Source organism: Paroedura picta, chromosome 2 (genome assembly GCF_049243985.1).
Source record: "Paroedura picta isolate Pp20150507F chromosome 2, Ppicta_v3.0, whole genome shotgun sequence".
Classification (NCBI taxonomy): domain Eukaryota; kingdom Metazoa; phylum Chordata; class Lepidosauria; order Squamata; family Gekkonidae; genus Paroedura; species Paroedura picta.
Genome location: NC_135370.1, coordinates 105573328 through 105597435, shown reverse-complemented (window position 1 = coordinate 105597435; position 24108 = coordinate 105573328). Strand labels below are relative to the sequence as shown.

Below are 24108 nucleotides of genomic sequence, written 5' to 3'. Positions count from 1 at the left end.
ATGATAGAAATGAAGATCAAAAGATATATACATTAAAATATTCACTATTCTCCCCTTTTTTATTCTATACGTAGTACATCAGCTTCATGTATGATCTCCTTGCTATACATACGCTATAGAATTTATAGTGGCAATTATTACGTATGATATTGCCCATAGCCATAGATAAAAAGGGAAATGGTTACAAATATGTGTCTTATTTCCATTGAGTTCTTCAATGTATTTAAGCCTTGCTGGACAAGCAGTTACATGCTGAGGATGCTGAATACACCAAAGACCAGAAATATGTGTGTGCCCTGCTGATCTGTCCTCTCAGGTAAGTACCTTGCTACCATTTGTTTTGCCAAATGCTGGTTAGTTAGCAGTTATTTTTGAGAAAAGACACTTATTAGAGTCCAAATTCATATGTATAAAGAGTGTAGAAGATTACAGGCTGATCAAGAGCTATAACAGGTGTGACTTCCACTTGTAAGAAAGTGATTGAAACATTCCCCCTCACCAGCAGCATTGTTTTCTGAGCCCAGCCAATCAGTTGTTGGATAACTGCTGGTATTTATTGACCAGTAAGCAGTTCTGACTCATAAAAATGCAGACAGCCACTTGTATCGCATCATTTGATATTCAGCCACCTGAAAACGCATCAATCATCAAAATCAGATTGCCAAAAATGCTGTCTTTTAAAATTTCCATTTCCTCTTTGAAAATATATGGACATACTTTGTACTAAGTTGGAACACTGGTCCATTATTGTTTGCACCGACTAGCAGAAGCTTTCCAGCATCCCAGGCCAAAAAGTGTCCTCTGTTAACACCCGCTGTCCAGTATCCTTTAGGCTGGTGCTTTTAGAGGCTTTCTGCAGCCAAAACACACACCGGACCAGTAAACTGTGACCTCTCCCCTATTAGTAAGCATTTCTAATTACAAAATATATTGGAACCAGTGCTGACCTACATGTTAGGGTGAATTTTTCTCAGGTACAGATTAGAGGGGGGACGGGGTTTCCATAACATTTTGAATTTAGTTGATCATTAGATTTTTATTGCTATGGGGGGACGTGCCATTTAGATTATTGCCTTCAGGCATGAATATCTCGCACAGACTCTGCTTTGAGGGTTAGTGGGGGATTAATAGAACTGAATTCAATGTTAAATCATGAGTTTATATTTAGGAAAATCTACTCCACAAGATCTGATAGGTATTCTGAGTTCCTGTTGAACAAGCTAAGACTGTTGGTTTGTAAGCATGGCCATAACTCAGTGGGAATCTACATGTCAGGCACAGCAGATTCAGCCCTTGTTATTTCTAGTTATCTCAGTACAACAGTCAGCATGGTTTAGTGCTTAAGAACGGTGACCTGTAATCTGGAGAGCTGAGTTTGATTCCCCCCTCCTTCACATGCAGCCAGCTGAGTGATCAGTACTCCTGAACTAGGTGGACCTAGTTGTGAGACATCTCCATTTGTTTTAACATCAAGGAGAGCTCTGCTTATATAAAGCATTCCTGGGACAAAAATGGAGGCTTCTTCTGACTGTATAGCCCTATAGACTTCTTGATTTTGACTAATGTTTTCATGTTGCCAGTAGCCCATTGTTATGCTCTGTAGCAATCTTATCACATAACTACAATCGGTCATGAGTGAAGCATACATTTGCACGAACATGGCAAGTATATTGTCCTGCTTACTGTTATTTTAATGAGCTGTATAAAGGAAATATAATCTTGGAATTATTTTAAAGTTTGTGGTTTTAATCTGAAAAACATTTGCTCTATACAGGTTGCAAAAAGAACCAGGTGTATTTAATTAAGCTCTTATTTTTAAAATACCAAAGCCTTTTCTGATTATATGCACTGGGATATAAGCTAGTCACATAAAATAACTTATAAATGTTTTATTTCTTTCAGCTTGTTTCAATTCAGTTTGAGCAGTTCTAATGTCTGAACTTTGGGAACAAAATTTTTATGGGTAGGTTGGTGAGGACATGACGTTTTGTTCTGGGGAAATAATGAAAATCAGGTTTATTATATAATTTCCTTTGGTTTAACTTCCAAAAAGGTCTGTGATTTCTATAGAATGCATTTAGCATTAAATTAGATGTGCTCAGGCACTCTCGAGTTCACTTTGTGTCATGACTTTATGTCATAAGCCATTGATTGGAATGTTCAATGGGCTTTTCAGCCCATCTTCAAACAGCTCAGACATGTCCCCCATAGAATTGCCAAGGCTGGGCATGCATAGAAGTGCCATTAACTTTCCCATTGCCACAACCATGACCTGCCAGCGTTTAAATGTTAACATGGGAAGTAGCAGTGTGTTCCACCCGTGTCACTATAGTAAATGGATAAAAATATAAAATAATGCCTTGCAGCAGGTCGATGCAGATTATTTCAGTTATGCTTCCTACTGCGCAAGTGCAAACAAGGGACAAAGAGAATGATTGATGGACTATAGTGTCCTGAACCAACCATATGCTTGTTGCTGATGTATTTCTGCTACAGCACTAGAACAAAAACAATTACAGGGCATAAAGGCACAACATTTATCTACTCCAACTAGCGTGCAGCTATACAGCTGCATGGTTTAATGTTCTAGTCGAGAAGCAAGCAGCAAGGGCAAGAGGAACTGATCCAAGGCTTTACTTGTTAGTAGGTCATGGTGGCTAGACAATGTGCATCCACTTTGTGTACATGTTTGCCACAAAGCTTGCAGAACATATAGATTTATTAAAGGATCCTGTATTTCCAAGAGGAGGTAAGTGGATCTCATCTGACCTTTTACAGTCACTCCAGTCTAGTGTGTCCAGCATGCATGCATGCAAGCACTCTTTCTGATGCACATGTACTGTCAATCTGCACAAGGAGCAACTGCCCCATGATAGGGACCACATCATAGTCTGTTCAGTTCACATTACATGGTGACTCACAGTGACATACCTTTTTCATCTCTTGAGAGCAAAAGAAAGTTCCCATGAGATGGGATGGTTGCAGCTCATCATTGCATCCTGGCTGATCATACATTTGGAATGCTTTCAATGAAAAATTCTACAGTGTATTTTTTTTAAACATACACTAACTCATGAAAACATTGTATGAGTAAACCCTGAGGATTTTTCAATACCTGACAATGAAATTGGTTTTTCATTTCTTGTACTATCTGTCCATCTGTCTATCCTTCCATCTATCCACTTTTACAAGACCCACTGTTCAATTCCTTTCTTGTATCATATACAAGTGTAGCACAAAGAGTATATTAAAAGTTTTTTTTCCTCTGGGGAGGTATTTTGTGTGGAAACCTCCTTCACATATGCCTCAACAATCCTATGCCTAGTTCTTATTTTTCCCTGGTACCTTGTTTTTTTATACCAATCCTTGCTATGTGTGGTTGGGCAATCCTCATTTATGCCTTGTAATTTGGGGGGCGGGGTATTGCTTTTATTCTTTACTTCTTGCAGTATTTAAAGAGAAGCCCAACCGTATGAAGTTCTCCTTCTTTGCAATGTGGAATATTTTTAATTCTAGCTGTCATGAATAAATGATACATGTCCTCAATTGGCTTTTTTGATCCTAAGATATTTAGATATTATAGAACGGGGATTCCCAACCAGGGTTATCGAGAACCCTGGGGTTACGCAAGAGCTCCTCAGGGGTTATGCAGACTTTCCCAAAAGTTTGGATGGCTGTTGATATCACTAACCAACGCTGGATCTCACTTCCCCTGTTGTTCTACAGACCTAGTTTCCTCCTCCACAATGGAAATGGTAAATGATCAGTTGATTGATTGTCTGGCTCCTGCATCTTATTTCCATGCCCACTTCTGGAGTTCCTTGAAACTTGAAAAATATTTCAGGGGTTTCTCCAAAGCCAAAAGGTGGGGAAAGGCTTTTCTAGAAGAACCACTACTGGTTCCACCAAAACAATTCCCGCTACTAGTTTAATTTTCTGAATTCCAAATTTCTAAAAGCCTGAACTAAGGAACATCAAACTAGCAAAGATAGTTTTCATATGCCAAAAAACCAAACAAACCAACCACCGGCTAGGAGATACGTTTGAATACTGTTAATTCTCCATGTCATATCATTCAGACATTGTAATAATTTTCAGTTAGTAATACACAAGGTGGCTATCTCATATCAAATGAATAAATATCCTTGCTTCTTTCTATGCCCAGATCTCTCCCCACTTTTCTGTAATACTTAATTTTTATTTCAATCAGCAGTTTAAAATCTGGAAATTTTGTTGTGGTTATGAAACTGTTAGAACTTAACTTTCATCTCACAGTGACAATTCCCAGAGTTCCCTGTGGAAAGGTAGAATGGCTGTACAACCAGTTAAAGTTTGCAGAATGGATATGCTCTCTTTTGGAGTTATTAACAGTCAAAGAAGGAATGATAACAAGAGACTGTGGTTTCCTGAGAGTACTGTTTACAGAGGAAGACAAAACTTTGGATGTAGCTTTTAAATGCTCTGTGTTTATCACACAGCAGCTGTGCCCAGGGAAATGGATATTTGGGAAGGGTTTTTTTTTTTTTAAGCCAAATCAGCATGAGTCTTCAGCCTTGCTGTATTTGCTGTCTGTCACACTTGATTGTTGTTTTCTTATTGTCAGCTGCTGGTCTGGCAAAACTGCAAGTTTTCAGGGGTGGTGGGTGGGAATGTCTGGTACACTTAAGCTGTACTTCTTCAATTACCCTGTTCAAAATGTGTTTTGTAGGACACCACTTTCAGGTGACATCTTTATTAATTTGGAAACATCACCACATGCATTGAGAGTGTTGAGTTGTTAGCTTGTCTCCTCTGGAAACCATCTCAAGAATCTTATACTTTCATGTAATATTATTGCCTGTGGAAATTTGTGTTATTCTTTTGGGGAACAGGAGTTTAGGATCTATTGGTCACAGAGCTCCGACTCCAAACTGTATGACAGTATCTAGCCATTTATGTGTCTTCAAAATAATGGTTTCTACAATTTATTTGAGAAAGTTAGCAATGACTCATGGGATATGAAGTATTTAAATCTCTTGAGAGAGGACAGGGGAAAACACATTGCAAAGGAAAATGTTTCTTTTAAAATATATATATAATTTATATCACACAATTTACGTATATTGACATTTACAGTGGTCACTACTCATCAACAGCTAGGAACACACTAAGTTGTATTGTGCAGACAATGCCTGAGTTCCATATTTTACTTCAGATGAAGAAGCATGTCCAAGGTGGACGACACCATGATACCCTACATAAAACCTACTGAAACCGAGTAGCCATGCAAGAATTCTTGTTTACTATGAATTCCTCTTTACTAGGCACAAATATCAAAATGAGAAAAGCTCCATTTACTGTTTGTTATGATCACAAAAATAAATTGCAATTGCAATTGCAATGAATAAATGCCATTTGTTTTGTTTTCCTGTGTTTTTTTTTCTTGATATGCTGTAAAACAAGTTCTTTTTCCCTGAAATTTGGCAGGGACGACTGTTAGGGTGAGGATTACAATGTCTAAACATTTCTGCAAAACAGAATGGGAAACCAAGTTACAGCCAAATGAACAAAATTTAATAATGAAAAGAACATGTATAATAGCAAATGCAGTGAAAATGCCAAGAAATGTAAACTATTAACTGCCACAATTAGACAAGGATGTTTAGTAGAATACAGTTGCATGCACTAACATTTCTTTGTGATATGTGAATGACAGAAAATCTGTCTAATTGTGATGATGGAGATAGGAAAGGAATTTGTTCCCACATTATACTGATTAGTAACTCATATGCTTCCTTTGCTTTCCCCTGTTGTGTACGGAGTCATTTGCATGAGTCATCCAAAGCTATTGCTCTCTAGGCACCTCTTGCAATGCATCTGCTCTCTCCTTATGGAACATTGTGGGTGGGACTGAAATGCAGATCACCTTGCTTTTGGGCAGGGGATCAGAAGAAGCAGTCTTTCAGTCCATTCTGACTTCATTATAGTCAGAATGGACTATAAATCTAATAATAATAATAATAATAATAATAACAACAACAACAACAACAATATCCTGGACATCCAGCTTCACAGAGATAAGATTTTCAGTATACTGTTTACCAGTGGAAGAAATTACTGTGGAGTATCCCATCTAGTTGAGTTTAGCAGGCAACTGTAGACTTTTCCAAAAACCCAACTATGAAGTAGTAATTATTTGGAAACTTTTAAACAAGTTCAGGAAGACTCCCATGGAGAAACTGGTAATTATCACAATTATTTGGTATCAAAAAAGAGAATTTACTTGCTTTAACTCTGGAACCTACTAATCTTGTTTCACAAGAATTCCATACATTGGAAGTAAGGAAGAAACACAAATTGCAATTCAGAATTCATTGACACATCAGAGAATCTGCTTTAGTGACTAGAGACTGTCCTCATAGGCTAAGGTTCTGTTCGTACACATTACTTGATTTCTCAACAGTGGATTACTTTACAATTGAGGGTGATTTACACATGAATGTATCTAAGTTGATGACCCATATTGATTAGCATGGGTCACTGATCCATCATGGATCCATCATGGATCAACTTTCATATATTGTTCAACTCCCATCAGATGCAATGTTAATTTTAAAAAAGACTTTCATTTCCCATCTACTAATTTAGAAGTGCCATCCTTAACAGAGCTGCACTCTTCTCAGTCTATTGACTTCTATGGATGTAGAAAGGTGTAAGCCTGTTTATGATTGCATGGCAGCACTTCAATCAACTTTATTTTATCCTGATCCTCCTCTCCAGATCAGAATAAAAAGGAGAAACAGGAAGAAACAAAATGGAAAGAAAACAGAGGTCTTTCACATCACCTACTGCCTGTCACTGTACACTTTCTATCTTGGTGAAAGGCTACTGACACTACATCTGCAAACAAAAGTGAATATATGAGTAATTTGCTATTTGACTCTTCTTGGACATAACGGAATATTAGAACTTCACTAGGCAGTCTGACATTTATTACAATGACAAAATTCTAGACAGGAACTTGTCATCCAATGAGCTTAAGACAACATTTTAACTCAGTCATCTTTTATATAGTCAGTAACAGCCGCAGCGAAGGGCAATCATGTCTGACGTTGGCGGTTGCCAATTGTGTTTTGAACTGCTGCAAGAAGCTCACCAATCTATGGGAATAGTTTGCTAGGGTTTTTTTTTTTTGACACCCACATTTCTTCTTAATTATCTTCATGAGGCTGAGGTAGTTAGTGCCAGATCTATAGCACTTCTTAGATGTCAAAATGCCCACACACCTTATGCAATCCTTGGGTTCCCGGCCCTCTTTCACATTCACTTAGCTGGTCCATCTAATTACCTGTTATCATGCCTGTATATCATGCATTATTCATGAATTCCAGGGTGTAAATAGCTTCTGATTTAAAAGGCAAGCAACTTGGCTAATTACCACTGCATGCTCTTCTTCCCTTTCCATTGCAAATGGGAAGGAAAGGAAGAAAAGAAGGTAGAAAGAAAGGCACATAAGATTTTTCAGATGAGGAATGATTAATTACTGTTTATAATGATGCTTAAGTCTTTAAGTCTCCCCTGGATTCTAAACCAATGTACACACTCCATTGGTTTATAATGTCCTGTTCCTGTTCTGAGACAGAGAGAGGGAAATTCATTCTTTCCACATGTGACATGATGAGGAAAAAGATCTGAAAAGGCAAGCTAGCAAAAGAGTCGGGACTTAATGACCATGTTACTTAATCATTCTGCTTGAATGTCAGAATAAATTGGACACCATAGGATATAGGTTAAGCACCCAGCTGGAGAAACTGCACCCTGAGTGAAATGCAGAAAGAGAGTCAAACTCTCCAACTGCCCATGACTGTACAAGAGGGGGAAAGGTGCACATGCTTTTAGACTTTGCATTTTGAACAGGAAATGCTTTAGCTCCTGGAAAGGTCACACATGCTCTATACTAAACAGGATGCTGGCTTTTATTTCACAATATGTGTCCTTTTTGTTTGTATTTTTATGCTCTTGCATTATTGGTAGAGTAATCTTTCTCAGGTTTTTTTTTTTTTTGCTATTGAGAAACCCCTGAAGCATTCTTCAAGCTTTGAGAAACCCCCAAAACGGCACAATAGTGTACATGCCCACCTGGGGCCCCTCCCCTTCTCACACCCTCTAGACCTACTGCTGGCCACTTGGCCATATGACTACATCATATCACCTGATAATCAATTTAGCAAATTTTAAAAATGTATAAAAATTAATTCCCAGCCATTCGGGAAACCCTTCCAGGGCTGCCAAGAAACCCCAGGGTTTCACAGAACCCTGATTGGGAAAGCATGTGATAGAGCAAATTCCAAAAAAGAAAAGAAAAATGATTGGATGGATGGATGGATGGATGGATGGATGGATGGATCAAATGCTTATGTCATGAGTCCCATCCGGGACCCCATGTTTTCCTGGTTTCTAATTAAATTCCAGGATCAGACTAGTGCTGTAGGCAGGATTTCTAGTCAGAGCAGGAACAGGAAGGCAAATAATAAAGCCTCAGAGAGAAGGACAGGGTTTACCCACTAAAGGAATCACCTGATAGGCTTAGCCCCAGCCAGAGAAGGGAAACAGTACCTATGTATGCACAGTGGTGTGATTCTAACAAGACTGATAATACTCTGAGGGGAGACTGGCACTTGCCATTTCCAGGACTGAGGAAGGGAAGAGAAGTCCCATGTAGGATAACAATTAAGCTAGGAAACAGTTTAGTTAGATTGTGTTTGCTCACTGTGTGATTTTAATGCTATTTTGAACTCTTCCATGTGTCTGAGAACTCTTTGCCACACTGGTTCCATGCAAATAGTTATATGTCATTTCCTTAAGCTTCGAGACAGAGAATTACCATTGCAAAGTCCAAATTCCCCCCCCCCTAGAGGAATTAAAGAGCAAGAATAAAAAATGGTCCCCTCATATCCAGGAATTTCCACTAGAAACTAGCAGAGGCAGCCTAGTTTATCACCATTAATGACATCACATCCTCTTCCAACTCTACCCTCTCCGGGCACCACTCCTTCAGATCTCCTGAAATTTGCCAAGGTATTTTGGCAATATAAGTTTCTCTCTTTCCTATGTTTTCCAGATAAACTCCCATCACCTTGTGTATGTGTGTGCGTGCGCATGTGTGTGTAGTATTTGACTCACTTTTTCAGAGCCTGTGGCATCCCCAAAATGTGGGTGCAGAAGAACTGTGTATGTGAGCTCTCAGCTGAGCCAGGCCACTTGTTTTACCAAATAAAAAGTGTGTGTGGGAGAGATATGTGTTTCTGTTAGATTCTGCCCCAGATCTTTAGGTGGCAGGCATGTGGGCAGCTCCCTGTTGAGAGTGTGGTGCTGTCATGTCAGGGCAAGCAAAAGCCAAATACCTTCAGAGATGATGGGGAAGCAAGATCCTCCATCTTTGATTTCCCCAGCCACTCTTCCTGAACCATCACAGCACCTTAACATTACTGTTATGACCAGCAGTGCTTGATTGCTACCCATGTTAAGTGCTGTCAAATCATTTCCGTAGTGTTAATAGATCTTGGCATCATGTTCTTAACTTTTTGTATTATATTGAAAGCTGCATGCAGTTGCTGAAAATAATTAAAGAAATATTTTTATTGTCCAGAAAAATGAACAAATTAAATCTAGGTCCAAGGACTCTAATTGGTTCCTGACACCCAGGATTTCATTCCACAGGCACTGTGCTATTGTTCCTGTTTATGCCACATTTCAAAGCTATACAGGGGCGCAGGAAATCAGATCCAGGCATATGGTAAATGGTCATATGACTCACTGGTTCACCGCATTTCAATGCCAATTAATTTCATTAACATCTCAGACCCTAAAATTGGTTGCATAAATTGGACTAACACCACAAAACCCAGCATTTCTACATGAAGAAGGCCAAAATGGCCAATCCTGTGGCAGGGCTCATCTGTTCTGTCTCTGGGTCAGGAATTCAGGCCTGGAACAACCATATACCAATAGTCTGTACAATAATAAAGACTTGCTCTCTAGCTTTCAATGTGGTTAGGAGCAGAAACAGGAAAGAATCCAGATGATTGTTTTAAGAAAGGAGCGGAAACACACAGACAGCTCCCTAGGAAACTACTTAGCCTAGAAGCAGTACAAAGCTAAATTTGCCACATGCTGTTTGCACTTGTCAGCACATTTAAGATACAGTATGTATCATAGCATCCCTTTGTAACAGCTACAGCAGCCCTTTCACCTATATCAATAGAAAGGACTCTTATTTGGTAAAGTCCATCATCAATTTGTGATGACTCTTACAACTATGAATAGGTTAAAGCCTTGGATTATACTAGCCCAAAGAAGCAGCCCAAAACAGTAGTGACAAAACGTCCCCATTGTGGTGATTAAGAACTCATTGCATTACTAAATGGCAACCAGCAACTCTTGAGCAGTAGCTGAGGGCTCAGTCTTTGAGACATTTGCCTAATCCCATTGCAGGTCTCAGTTTATTCCATATATTTGTACACATTCTTTTACATTCCACATGACCCTGCCAAAGTTCTTTGAAAAATTTGGTACTCAACTGTCTTCAGACCCTTCATTGGGATGTGCCCTAAATTGGAGAAGATGGCTGAGTCTCATTGTTTACAGCCATATGTGTTTGTGAGATCCACAGTGTTTCAATAACCTGTACCTATGGCTCATATGTAGCTATTTATTATACATAGAGCTGCTTTCTCGTGCTATATGAGGAAGCCAGCTTGGTGTAGTGGCTAGGAGTGTGGACTTCTAATCCGGTGAGTTGGGTTTGATTTTGTGCTCCCCCACATGCAACCAGCTGGGTGACCTTGGGCTTGCCACAGCACTGAGAAAGCTGTTCTGATTGAGCAGCTATATCAGGGTTCTCTCAGCCTCACCTACCTCAGGAGAGGAAAGGGAAGGAGATTGTAAGCCACTTTGAGACTCCTTTTGGTAGAGAAAAGTGGCATATAAGAACCAACTCTTCTTCTATGTCTTACAAGTAATGTCGCACAGGTGATTGAATACAGATTCATCTGCAAGAGATTTGAGATAATCTGCAGTTCCTTGTTGAGAGTACAGTTGGTGGCAAACTCAAGTTTGGTATGCTATAATAATGAGATGGCCCTTATATGGTACAGGAAGCTCATAGGTTTCCAAACAGTAAGTCAACCAGGCACTGACCATCTTTCATAATATAATGGCATCAAGACTATTCTTAGGAATAATCAAAAGTGCTAATTATGCACTTAAAATGAAGGATGACAATTTTCAAAGCATGAGCCCCAAAATATCCCACTTACAGCTGCCCTGGAATAAATAGACTGTGGATTGCAGCTATATGACGTCAATGGGACTACTCCAGAGTAAGCAGCTAGAAGGACTGTAGCATAAGAATAGAAACAATATGTAAGCAGATGGAAATGTTAGCGCTGCCAATGATGACAGTTCACGAGCATGCATCACACGTTTGTGAAATAATGAAAATGGGTGGGCAGTTGTTATGCTAACTCCATGCTGCCCGTTGTTTTTTTTCTGACTCCAGAATCTGCTAGATATCTGAGGGGGAGCATGCTTATTTCTTCGCATGGATATTTTCGGCTATGCAGTGCAGCCAGAGTAAGGTTTCTTTCTGGCTTGTAAGTGGAGGACAGACGTTCTTTTATACACACATCCAATGGAAAGTGTTTAATACTTGGAATACTGTCAAGTTAAGAAGGAGTTTCTCACGGGTGATACAAACAGAACCATGTAGGTTTAAGTTTACTTCTTTGGATGCTAAGAGTAGCATTGATGATGGTTTTGCATATCAAGGCTATGGCCAACAGTGGGAAATAAATCAAAGTCAATCCACATATTTAATTTTAATGGTTTGTCAATTGGGTTGCTGTATGCATACATTTTTTTCATTTATCAGGTTGCTTCGGTGCTGATTGACACAAGTGTACTAATCAATGATACACAATGCTACACAAAGTAACAATTTGCAGAAGTACTCATGCAGGTAGAACCCTGTGTTACCTGCATTGCAGTGGCCAAGATTCAAAGAACTGAAGGTTGTAGGTTTGTCTTCCTAACAGAATTCCTCCTTACCATATGGCCAACTATTTTGAAACAGAGAGTTTCAAACTTTCAAAAATTGGAAGCTGATTCGGCATGAAGTTCAAAATAGAAAATACCAGAAACCTTCAGGGCTTTCCATGGGTCCCAGTGGCTTTTTTGACCAATGCTTGCGCTTTTCAGTAGAGTCAATTTTTAGCATTTGCCTTCCTTCCTTCCCAATGGGGGAGCCAATATAATTAGCTACAATTAATTGTTAATTGACACATGTATGCTCATCATTTGATTAATGTACCCACAAGTCCTTTCCAGACCATAAGTGTGTGGTATAAAACATGGTTGTGAATGGGAGGGCAGAAGGATTGCACCTCAAAACTGGAAACTTACCCAGAGCACATGTCGGCTGTATGAACATAACTCTACATGTACAGTCAGAGTTCTGGCATAAAGCAAGGTCACCAGTTATGTGTACAAATGCAACCTGCACAGTTGTTCATACCAGCCCTATTCACATGTTCTAGCAAATGTACACACATACATGCAGGATGCAGGTTTGTCTTCTCAACAGAATTCATTCTTACCACACAGTAGGCCATTTTTGAAACAGCATGTATGTACCCCTGCTTGCAAGAAAGAGACAACACACTTTCAGTTGAAAACCGGGACCAGTACGCTGTTAAATACGGGATCAGTATCACACATTCAGCTGTACATGTGTTTACCATAACATGAGAAGTACACAATGCATGTATTTATAAAAAAAACCTCAAGTATATACTATATATGGACTGTATCTGAATAGGGCTAGGGTCTCCAGCCTCCAGGTAGTCCCTGGGGACCCTCTGCTATTACACCTGATCCCCAGACAAACAAGATCAGTTCTCCTGGAGACAATGCCAGCTTTGGATGGTGGACTGAGTGGCATTCTACCCTCCCCTCTTCAAACCCCACCCACTCCCAACTCCACCCTCATGTCTCCAGGTGTTTCCCAACCCAGAGCCGGCAACCCTGGTTTATAGACTGCTTGCCAAACACTATCACTGGGATTCTGTTCCCTTTGGCCTAACTTTCATGTTCAGTAGTCATGTATTAATTATGTAAAAAGGGCCTTGAGGATAGAAAGATGAACATAAAGTCATTGTGCTAAGTTCATTAAAAAGTAGGGTCCATTTGTGAAAGCCTGTTCACACGTTCAAGTTGTCAGCTGATGTTGCAGTCCTTGTGACATGTGAATACTTATACAAACATACTTATCTGAGAAACATACTTCAGCAGACCATAATGAAAGGGATATTCAGATGTATATAATCCGGTGAGTTGGGGAAGCATACTCACATTCAGGCAGATGAACAATCCTCTCAGAGTGAGCTCAGGTGAAACATATTCTCTTTTTGTGTAGCCAAAGGGACTACAAACTTAAAAAAAATAGCTCCAAACAACTACTCAGGCAGAAAAACATAGCAAGCACTTGGGGGGGGGGAAGGGCAGGGCAGAGGGAGACAGCCTTCACAAAAGAGATGAGCAGTAGAAGGAAAGAAGAAATTAGGCATAGATTTGGAGCAAATACATGTATCATTTGAGAAGTGGAACTGGAGAGAATCCAAGTTCCATTTGCAGCAGGGGGAAAACCACAGTGTCTCCTGTTTATAATAATTTCTGTACACAACTATCGAGAAATCAACTGATGTACCTCCCTCTGTGATCCATCTAATCTTCATTTTACAGTATATGGGTGGGAACTGCTGGGCAATTTATCCAAAAGTGTTTCATTTAATACGGCATGTACATAATCCCTCAATAAACTACTTGTTGATTCAATAAAGTGATCAGATGGACTACTCTTTGACCTCCTCATATTTCTAGATTTTTGAATGTGGAAGTGTGGTAAAAATTCCCAGTAGTGAGAAAATATTGGGAATAATTGACTGCCCAAGTGCATGCTGTGGTGAATTGCCATTTGATGAACATTCCCTCATAGTAATCCAGTGTCACTGAGGTCCAAACCTAAACCATTGTGTCTGTAGTCTGCCTGCAACACTGAAACAGTGTTGCTGTACTACTCAAGCCTAGGGAAATTCCAGGAGACTGAGAAAGATGGGATATAGAGACCACCCACATCCTCCAGGGAATCAGATCTCTGCAGTCTGGAGATCAGTTGTAATTCTGGGCGTTTGTCAGGCCCCACCTGAAAGCTGGCAACCCTACACACACTAGAGGCCCAGTTTCAAAATTCATGAGAGCCAATCATTCATTCACAGCCTTATCCATCTAAATGGGCCATTGTGAGTTAAAGGGAGGGATGTAAAGGGGTGTAAAGGAAGCGAGAACCACACAAACACTTATGACCCTGAACTTCTCTTGTAGTAACTAATGTGTAATAGATTTTAGTTTAAGGCCATTGCTTTAAAATAATCAGTGAGATGTTTTTGCAAGCTACTTGGACATTGAGTATTCACATGTCCTAAGATCCAAAGAATGACCATAACATAAATTGCTCCAAAACCATACACAGGATCATGTTTACTAAAAAGGAGGTTTCATATAATGCATACATATTGTATTGAGAAGGATCATAATATAGTTTCCCATGGGACATAAAAAAGAGAATAAAAGACATCTCCATTATTCTATTGTTGATTCTATTTAGTTGTTGAAAGCATATTTCCATAAATGAAGACAAGTTTTGTTCTTTTGGGCTAGTATCTTTTAGACACTGATGGTCATTAGGAAGCCCTCAAGGAAGATTTGCTCATAATATTACCTTATCTGTTACCTACTGCACTATTAACTCTTCATCAAGCTATACAAAGAAAGGTTGTTTGGAGTTTCTCATGTAAGGACACTCGTTAATGCTGTATCTCTCTTTTGGAATCTGTATGTAACATGTATACAACACACAGAAACACATACACACATATATGTTGTATCTAAACACATGGGCGACAAGTCATTGTTACTTCACATATGCATGCTCCTCATTTGATTAATGTACACATAGGTCCTTTTCAGACAATACATGTGTGGTACAAAACATGGTTGTGAATGAGAGGGCAGGACTTCATTATGGAATCTGCCCACTGATGAGGGTATGAGTTTGTGAGTGACAAAACATACTTCTAGTTCCCAAGCTAAAGAAGAGGTTTAGGCTTGGCATTGGTGATATCTAATAGATATAGCCACCATCTTAGTCAGACTATGCCCATGGTCTTCATAGAGGTCCCACAGCAGATACTCAGCAGACAAAGTAGGAAATAGAAAAGCTACTGCATTAGAAAAATAGAATGGCTCCCCAGACAGGAAAAGCTGGACATCCCTGTTCAAAGGGAGCACATAGGACAAGTAATTGTCACACATATTATATTACATTGTTATAAAATGTGTCACGTTCATTTCAGCCTAGTTTTGTCATACATGGAAAGCCTTGCCTTGCTCATGGATCTGCAGTCAATTCATGCATATTTGTTGTAAACTCAAATTGTATAGAACAGCATCTCTTTGGTAAAATGTACTCAAACAAAGCAAATAATATCACAGATATCGATACAATAATTTGTGCTGATTTGAGCCCAACTGAGGAGTATTATTCTATTAAAGGATAACAGAGAGAAATATAAGAGATAAAATGGAATTCAGAGGGAGTAAAGTTGGTACAATTAAAATATGTAAAAAACCTTAACACATGGCCAATTTTTACCTTTTTTGAGCTGGTTGCTTTTAATGAAAATGCATTATTTGGGTGATAATTTGGAAAGAAGAGTCAGATACACCAGAAACATTGCATGAACTTTTACAGGTGCTCTTAATTAATGTGCAGATACCAATGAGCCTAATAAAAACTTGTTAATCAAATGTACTGCTTGAGCACCAGGGTATCATAAGATGTGCAGAAATCCATAGATATACCTCTCAGATGAATGGGATTATATATATTTTGTTTCAGATTACAGTTGTTGATGTTTTCATTCATTTATCTGTCCATTCATTCACAAACAAACTTATTTGCAAGCTGAAATCATCACTGGAGCAAACACAACTGGAAAGATCATACAGACTTCTATTAAGAACATTAGCAGTGCCATAATTGGCCAAGAACTCATTTAGTCAAGTCTCCTGCTTCTCACTCTGACCAGCCAAATGTCTCTGGGAAGCCTATGAGAAAGTCAATAGCACTGCCCATGTGTACGTTCCCAAGTAGCTTTCCTTATGGGCAAAGCATATCAACTGTCTAGATATTTTTGGAGAAAATTAACTGAAAGGAAAATAAATAGGGGGTGGAGGTGGGAAAGTAATTGGCATGAGTTCCAGACAAAAAAAATGTATCTGCAAAGTGGAAGAAACATTATCAGTAAACCTGAGAGCTGCTTAGTTGTTGCATGAGAATAAGAAGGTACCTACAGCGATAAGAGCCAGTGTGATATAGTAGTCAGAGTACTAGCTTGAAGAGATGTGGGTTCAAATCTTCCCACACCCATGAAGGCTTCCAAGGTCACACCCTTTGGCAAGTCACCTCTTAGCCTAGCCTGCCTCACAGGATTCTTGAGAGTACAACATGGAAAGGGAGAGAATTACATCTGTTGAACTCCTTACAGGAAGAATAGGATTTTAGTGCACTGGGTGGATGATAGTCATACAATAGGCCCACCTAACTCAGCATTCTGTTTTCTTTGTAGCAGCGAGAGGGTAGTTGAAGCATACACCAAGAGAACATGGTACTAGCATTAAAGGTAAAGGTATCCCCTGTGCACGCACCAGGTCATGTCTGACCCTTGGGGTGACGCCCTCCAGCGTTTTCATGGCAGACTCAATGCGGGGTGGTTTGCCAGTGCCTTCCCCAGTCATTACCGTTTACCCCCCAGCAAACTGGGTACTCATTTTACCGACCTCAGAAGGATGGAAGGCTGAGTCCACCTTGAGCCGGCTGCTGGGATCGAACTCCCAGCCTCATGGGCAGAGCTTCAGACTGCATGTCTGCTGCCTTACCACTCTGCCCCACAAGAGGCTCTTACCTTCCCCTTATTGTTTATTATACTAGCTCATCCAGAATGCCACTGAACATGGAAGTTTTATTTTGTTGTCATGGCTAATAACTGTTGACAGATCTTTTTCTTTTTCTTTTAAACAGAACCCTATCTCAGGTACTGGCAGTAAACTCTACATTAATGACATATAGATATTGCTTTGTAAAGCTGCCTGATTGTTTCCCCTCCCCTTTGACGCTGTGTATATGATAAGTTGAGGTGAAGAAAGACTGGGAGAAGGGAACAGGAATGTAAAGCAAATCACAGCCTAGTACGGCTGGAGGTCACATCATCCTCCCTTGAAGTGAAGCAAATTTGGGTCTAGTCAGTGTCTGGATGGGAGATTTCCCTAGAGCTCTTTGGAGAAAAAAAATCAAGGACACAAACGTCATGACAGTAAATGTTTGGACAAAGGACTGCCATTTCTTAGAAGGGGATATTATTTGTGGGATTTTGGGCTCAGATCCCATCTATTTCCAGCCTATGGCCTTGGGAAAGTCTCTCATCTTCACTGTGTCCAGCATTTGGCTTTTAAAAGTGACTCACTACATGCCTTTGGGAAACCTGAGTGCCTTCCACGATTCTTCCCAGCATCTAGTATTCAGGAGCATACTTCCTCTGAACTTGTAGGTTCCATTGATGACTAAGAGAAGGGATTTTCATTGGCAGAACTAGGGTGGAACAGGTTAGGGACAGTCCATTGACTCTGTCCCTTACCTGTTCCATCCCAGCTCTGCCAATGAAAGAGACTCTGTTCAGGCAGGGAAAGGGGGACTTATAGCACCTTCATCTGCCAATGTTAGGATATGTCCTATGTGAGGAAAAGGAAGCTGATGCCTTAAATTTGCTTCTCACTTTTTGGAAGTCACATGCTGAATAGAATGGGCTGATAATTTTAATGGAAGCAAAAAGAATGCTGAATTTGAACATTATATGTATAATAAATAATTCAGAATACAGCATGTGTATTTAAATGTCCTTCATTACAGACAGGTGACACATTTTTTTCCAGTGAGTGCAGTTGACCAGAGTAATAAGAAACTTCTGTTCTTATCTGTGCACAAGCATGTTCTCAACAAATGACGTACTTCCATTGGCAGCAGAATATTGGGACTTAGCTGAGTATAATTTCTACCACACATCATGTCCAGCAAGAACTACAGGTCTCAGCACATGCACAGAATTATTTCCACCACTGCTACCAGTCTCCCCACATTTTGAATTAGTATTAAAGACTTTCAGGGGCATTCTCCACGCATGTTTAACTATGAGTACCTCCCCCCCCCCGCCCCCCCATACACACACAGAAAAGGAACACCATTTGGGGCTTTGAAAGTTACTTTTCCATCTGCATAATGGGTATGGTGATGATGACGACTTGTCTCAGGGAAAGAGAACAGATTCATGAGCTAGGTATCAGAATGTCTTCTAGCCAGCACTAACTCCAAGTTTCTTGACAGGGCAGTTTCTCCGGATAAGGCATAGAGGAAGACCCAGAGGGTCTTGCTGAACGAGAGCCCTTTAGTTAGCAACTGCTGTGCCCCGGCTTCAGTTTTTACAGCCACGATTGGCCCTGTCTGAACTTGCGTTTTCTGTTAGGGCAAAGGGGGACGGGGGGGGGGGGGAGGCGGGAATCCTTTCTGAAAGCTCCACAGACGTCCAATTTTCTTGGTTCATCTGTCAGCTAAATGGATAACTCCGGGAAAAAGGATAACATCTCCCTCACCGGCGCAGTCAACGGGCAGCTTAGCAACTGAGGCACAGTTTTCGCAACACTGGCGCAGAAGCAAAGTGAATTTTGCAGTTCAGGCTCGCTCGACGGCTCATTTCGCTCGCTCGCCCCCCCCCCCCCAATCAATCAAGCCAGCCGCGAATGTCACAATATTTACTTTTCCTACAGTCGCGAAATAGAATGCTGGGGGGGGGGGGGAGGGAACAATATCGCGCGCGGCGCCTTTAATTGCTCTCCCCCTCTCGCTTTTCCTGGGAGCGCCGTGAATCTTCCGTTTGAAGCTTTCAGCCCCGCAGATCCGTATTTAAAGGAGCGCCATCTGGGCAGGTGGGAGGTGCTGGTGATGCTGCTGCCTCGGAGTTCCTTTGCAGCACGTTTGGGATTGCATCAGATGGAACAGAAATCCCCCCTCCGGCTTCTTCTCCCCCCCTCCCAAATGAGGTGCTCTAGCGCCCTTGCGGGCTCGGCAGGAGGCGCCTCCCGGGTCCCCGGCGTGGCTTCCTCATCCTCTCCGGCTGGTTGGCAGCAGTGAGATCCCACCCGATCCCCCCGGTGCGTAGGCGCTCTCGCCGCTGCCTAACCACACCCTGCTGCGAAACTCCCCCCGCCCCTCCCGGAAGCCTGCCTGCTTGGGATTCTCCCTTCTTCCCTTAGCTACGTGATCGTGATCGCGCCGCCGGTGGAGACGCTCGCGGCCCGAGAAGCTGCGGTGGTAACAGGGGGGAGGAGGGGGAGGAAAGCAAAGCAAAGGCAGGAGGAGGCGGAGGAGAGGGCTTTCGCCGCGCACAGCCCGAGTTGAGCCGGGAACAAAGAGCGAGGCCGGCAAAGAGGGCTCGCCTTCCTTCACTCGGAGCCTGGCGGGAAGAGGAAGGGAAGAGTCGTGCCGCGTCGGTGGAGCATCCCGGGAAGGGCACTCTCCGCTGGTCAATTTCCCCGCCGGCTAATCGCTGGTCCCGGCAGCTGCGGCTTGCGGGAAGGGACGGAGGGAGGGACGGAAGGGATGTGCGCTGGGCTTAGCCCCGAGGTTCCCGGGCAGGCTCTCCCCGACCATTCCCCGCCTCCTGGCTGTGTAACACCCTCTGCCTCCCCTGCGCCCATCCCGGGGCGGAGGCGGCTTCGGCTTGCAAAGCTCGCCGGCTGGAGCCTCCTGTGTTCCCGCGCCCGCAGGGACGCGCCTTGGTAGCCCCCAGCCCCATGAGCTCCGGGTATCCCAGCGGGCTCAAGGCTGGACCTGCAAAGCCCTCCAGAGGGATCCTTGGCCGGGCGCTCAGATGGCAAAAGAGCCGTCCGGGAGGAGCCAAAGGTGTGTGTGTGGAGGGGGGGGACCCCGCACCAAATAAGGGGGGAGGGGGAGAGAGAGAGAGAAGCCGCTCTACCTGCCAGCAGCGGCTCCCGCGGCTCCGAACTGCTGACTTCCCTGAGCTTATTTTTAGCCCGGAGACTAAATATTCTTAGCTCCATTTCTACGTAGGAAGGATCGACAGAGGAAATGGGAGGGGGGAGCGAGAGGAGCCGAAGCAGGCAGACTGGAGCGGGAAGAATGGAGTTTCCAAGGGGCTCAGCCCTCTGAGGGATTAGAAACAGCCCGCTCTTAACAAAAAGAAAAAGAATGACAGGAATTGCGAAGCAAGAGCTTATGCCTTGGAACAAAGCACAGCACGTGAAGGCCACCACAATGCGAGGCAGGTCAACCCCAAAAGGAGACCATTGAGGAAATTACTGGCTTCGTGAGCCTACTCGCTCCTTCTCAATGACTGGAGCCTGGCTCGCTACGTATCACTAGTACCATCGAGCATCCGGAGCTGCAGCCGGGCTTCAGCAGATTAACTCTTTCTTAGAAACGCAACAGACGCACAAGCCAAATAGACACCCCTACACGCGCGCGCGCACACACACACACACACACACGCTCCCTCCCAGCGCACCCAGAGACAGGAGGCCGTTGGGGGGCAGGGGGATCATTCAACCCCAGAGTTGACCCAACTCCTCGGAGTGAGATCTCATCTCTCCCCTACCTTTTCCTCTCTGCCCGAGAGCACCCAGATCAGCCACCAAGAGAACAAAAACTAGGCAAAGAGCAGCCAACAGCCCCCCCCCCCCGCCCCAAGCTGGAGAAGGAAACGCGCACACAGACGCACGCACCGGGGGAGAAGGGGGCGAGCCGTGCTTTTGGCTTACCTCAGTCACGGCTAACCCACAACCGGTGGCTAGATCTGGCGGAGAAGTCCTCGCATTGCCCAAAGTTCGCCTGACCCGCCGCTGCCAAGACCCCGGCGGAGCGTCTGCAGGACTCGGGCGCCCTCCTCCAGCCCCCGCCGCTCGGGGCGCCGTGCCAGCCCAGCCCCACCGCAACTGGGACGCAGCTCCGAGGGCCAGGGGAGCGTCCCTCCGTCCTTCTCCTCCGGCCTGATGCTATTCGTGTGAGGCCAGGTCGAAGCGGGCTGCCTTTTAAGGGCTCCGGGAATTACTCCGGAGGGGAGATGGATACCTGGGGTGCCTCCACCTCAGCCAAACCCATTGCCTCTCTCCAAGGTACTGATCGAACACCCCCCCTCCTCCTTCCCCACCCACCCACCCACCCACCCCCACCCCCTTCGCAACGCTCCAGGAAAAAAAAAGGGGGGGGAGTCAAGAATGTATACTTTAATGAAGTGACACTCGAGAAGGGGTGGCGTATTCTTGTCCTTGCCCCAGGCTTCGTCACGTGAGAATGGCTTTGCCAAAAGAGCCTTGTAAATAGATGATCACATGTTGAGTGGACCTTCGGCATAGCCAGGGGATCACCCATTTCCTGGAGGAGAGCTGGTGGACTTTCAAGTCTCTCTCTCCCCCCTCCCCTCCTCCCCACAACTCTCCTCTCCTCCTTCTTACTGCCCCCAAACATCCCGGTCCAATCTCCCCCCCCCCATTCCAGGTGTTAGGAAAACGTCCCTCTTCAACAGCAGCAGCAAGCGGCAGAACTCTCCTTCCTCACCAGGAGCATCCTCAATCTTCCTCCCGCGACAGGGCGAAAGTCCAAGGCCACACCGCAGCCCAAGAGCTCCCCCAGATCCCGAGGAGGAGACCCCCCCCCCGCTCCAAGTTTCTTATACGCAGCCTTAAATCCAAAGCGCCTGGCCATTAAAGTTGGCGGATCTTTCCCCCTTTCCTTTCTTTTCTTAAAAAAAAAAAACAAAAAAACCGCACGCACACAATTCATCTGGCCTCCGAGGCTCCTCTGCTGCTTGGTGAAATTAAAGTGCTATCGGGGAAGGAGGTGTAGGGAGGGGGGGGGGGAAAGGAAAAGCTGAGCCCTGAACTACTGTTGTCAGGCAACAGTCTCAAGCTTTTCTCCAAGCTTGAGTGATTTTTTTAAAGGGGAAAAGATAAATTATTTTAAAGCACTAGGTGGAGAAGCGCCCCCCCCCCCGCCACCAAATACCTGTTTTGGGTACTCACCATTGTTTCTTCGCTGTCCTGGAGACAGAAGTGCCTTAAAATCCAGTCTCTCCAACAGATGCTGGGAGGTAATGTGTCTCGTTTGAAGTCATCATGTGAGAAGTTCTGCTTTGCTCAGTGGATCGCCCACCACTTGGTGTGACTTATGAATCTAATAACAACCCTGTGCAATATCCGCAAGCCTCAACTCTCCACCACCTTGGTGACTACAGGAAAGAGAGCCAGCGAGGGGCTGGCAGAGAGTTCTTTAAAGCCCTATCTAGGTTTACGCAAACGCCTTCGCTCGCAGACACGTTTCCCCCTTTGGGTGCTTCTTCTTACGTGATCTTAATGAACGAGAAGGGGTTGGCAACCAGAGCCAGGCAGCACCATCCCAGAGAGACAACGGGCTGCTTGCTCCCTTGCCCGCCTGCCCGCCGCCTCCCTCCCGGCCCGCTGGGGAGTGGGCTGCAAAGTTCTCCGCGAAAGTCTTGTCAGGACACCCCTCCTCTCGCTCCCCCCCCCCCGCCCGCCCGCCCGCCCGCCCCGCGGCTGAGCCCAGTCCAACTACTCGGCCTCTCTAACCCGCCTGGTGGGCTTGCAAGCGAGACGAGGCGGCTGGAGGTTGGCATGTGGCGCTGCTGGCAGGTAAGGAGGCAGCCGAGTTTCCCCCCATGTCACTTTCAGTCGGGCTGAACACCCGGCCGGACGGCACTCCAGGGACTTGTTGCATCCGAGCGGAGTGGAGGCAAACAGGCGGAACTATGCAGGTGGCACGGCGGAAGGAGCGAGACCGGGAAGGGAGTCGGGCAGATGGTGGATGGAGACTGAGAGACAGATGCGTTATGGGCACGCACACACACATACACACACGCACACAATGGGCGGTGTGTTGAGATACACCTGCAGGCACGTCTAGACGTGACTATGAATGAAAGGATTGTTGCGTGTGTATCGGAGAAAGAAGAGAAAACACCGCTCTTTTGTGCGCATGAGTTTAGGAGCCTGGCGCAGGACTGATGGATAGGGACAGGTACACACACACACACAGACGCATGCACGCACAGTGGAATGCTGGTGATTGGGTGGGCGGAGAGGCACGTGTGTGTCGTACCTGTGCCCATCCTTCGGGTCGATACCTGGATCCTCATGGCCTCAAGGGAGCCGGCTTCCAAGCTGGAGGGCTCGGGATCGGGAAGCAAACCTCACTTTTGTTCAAGGGACTCCCCCGCCAAGTCAGTGTTCTTACCCCCTCAGTCTTTCAGCCCGATTCTAGGCATGAGGAGTTCAATGGGACTCCCTAGCAAGTATGCACATGACTGGAGCCATTTTCCAATCTCGGTATTATGTATTGTATCCTACCTTCTCCATCCTTCCCTATCACCTGCTTATATTGATCTCCCTGTCGTGACCATAAGACTGAGTCCGTTTTCCACCGGAGAGTGGATGCTGCTGGGTCCAGTTATGAAATGCCTGGATTTTGGTCCTGGCTCTGCCTTGCCTTCAGTGAGTGGCCCTGGGAAAGTCATCAGACTTCTCTGCCCTGCTTGAAAATGGATCTTTCAGTCAGCTACAGGACAGGTCATGGGAAAGCAGTAGGTACCTTGGAAAGTTATGGACATTCAAAATGTCCTGAGCCTTCAGGGAGGGCGGTATATAAATATGAATAAATAAATAAATAAATAAATAAATAAATAAAAAGATTATCCTTCTTCTGTTCGGCTAGCAAGCTAACTATCCATGTTCTCACTTCCCCTTCCCCTCATGCATTACAGTTTAATTTCAAGGAAGTGACTGGTTGCAGTTTCCCAACCACTGGGGCTATGCTTCAGCCAGACCAAGACTGGAAACTCCTTATTTCAAAAAAGTGGAATTGATGGGAAGCCC

At 43.8% G+C, this 24108-nt stretch overlaps 1 protein-coding gene across 2 annotated transcripts in view; it reads right to left on the bottom strand.

The window, feature by feature from the left end:
- The window catches only part of BDNF (brain derived neurotrophic factor), a 76790-nt gene extending 54123 nt beyond the window's left edge, over positions 1 to 22667 (bottom strand). Inside the window, exon 1 of one of the 2 annotated variants that reach the window (XM_077321975.1) lies at positions 22243 to 22667. In XM_077321975.1, coding sequence (XP_077178090.1) covers positions 22243 to 22245 — 3 coding nt within the window. In that variant the 5' untranslated portion in view covers positions 22246 to 22667. Of the gene's footprint in view, positions 1 to 20982; positions 21292 to 22242 lie in introns of those variants that run through there. The other variant, XM_077321978.1, reaches the window with a different exon arrangement.
- Positions 22668 to 24108: the final 1441 nt, after the last annotated feature.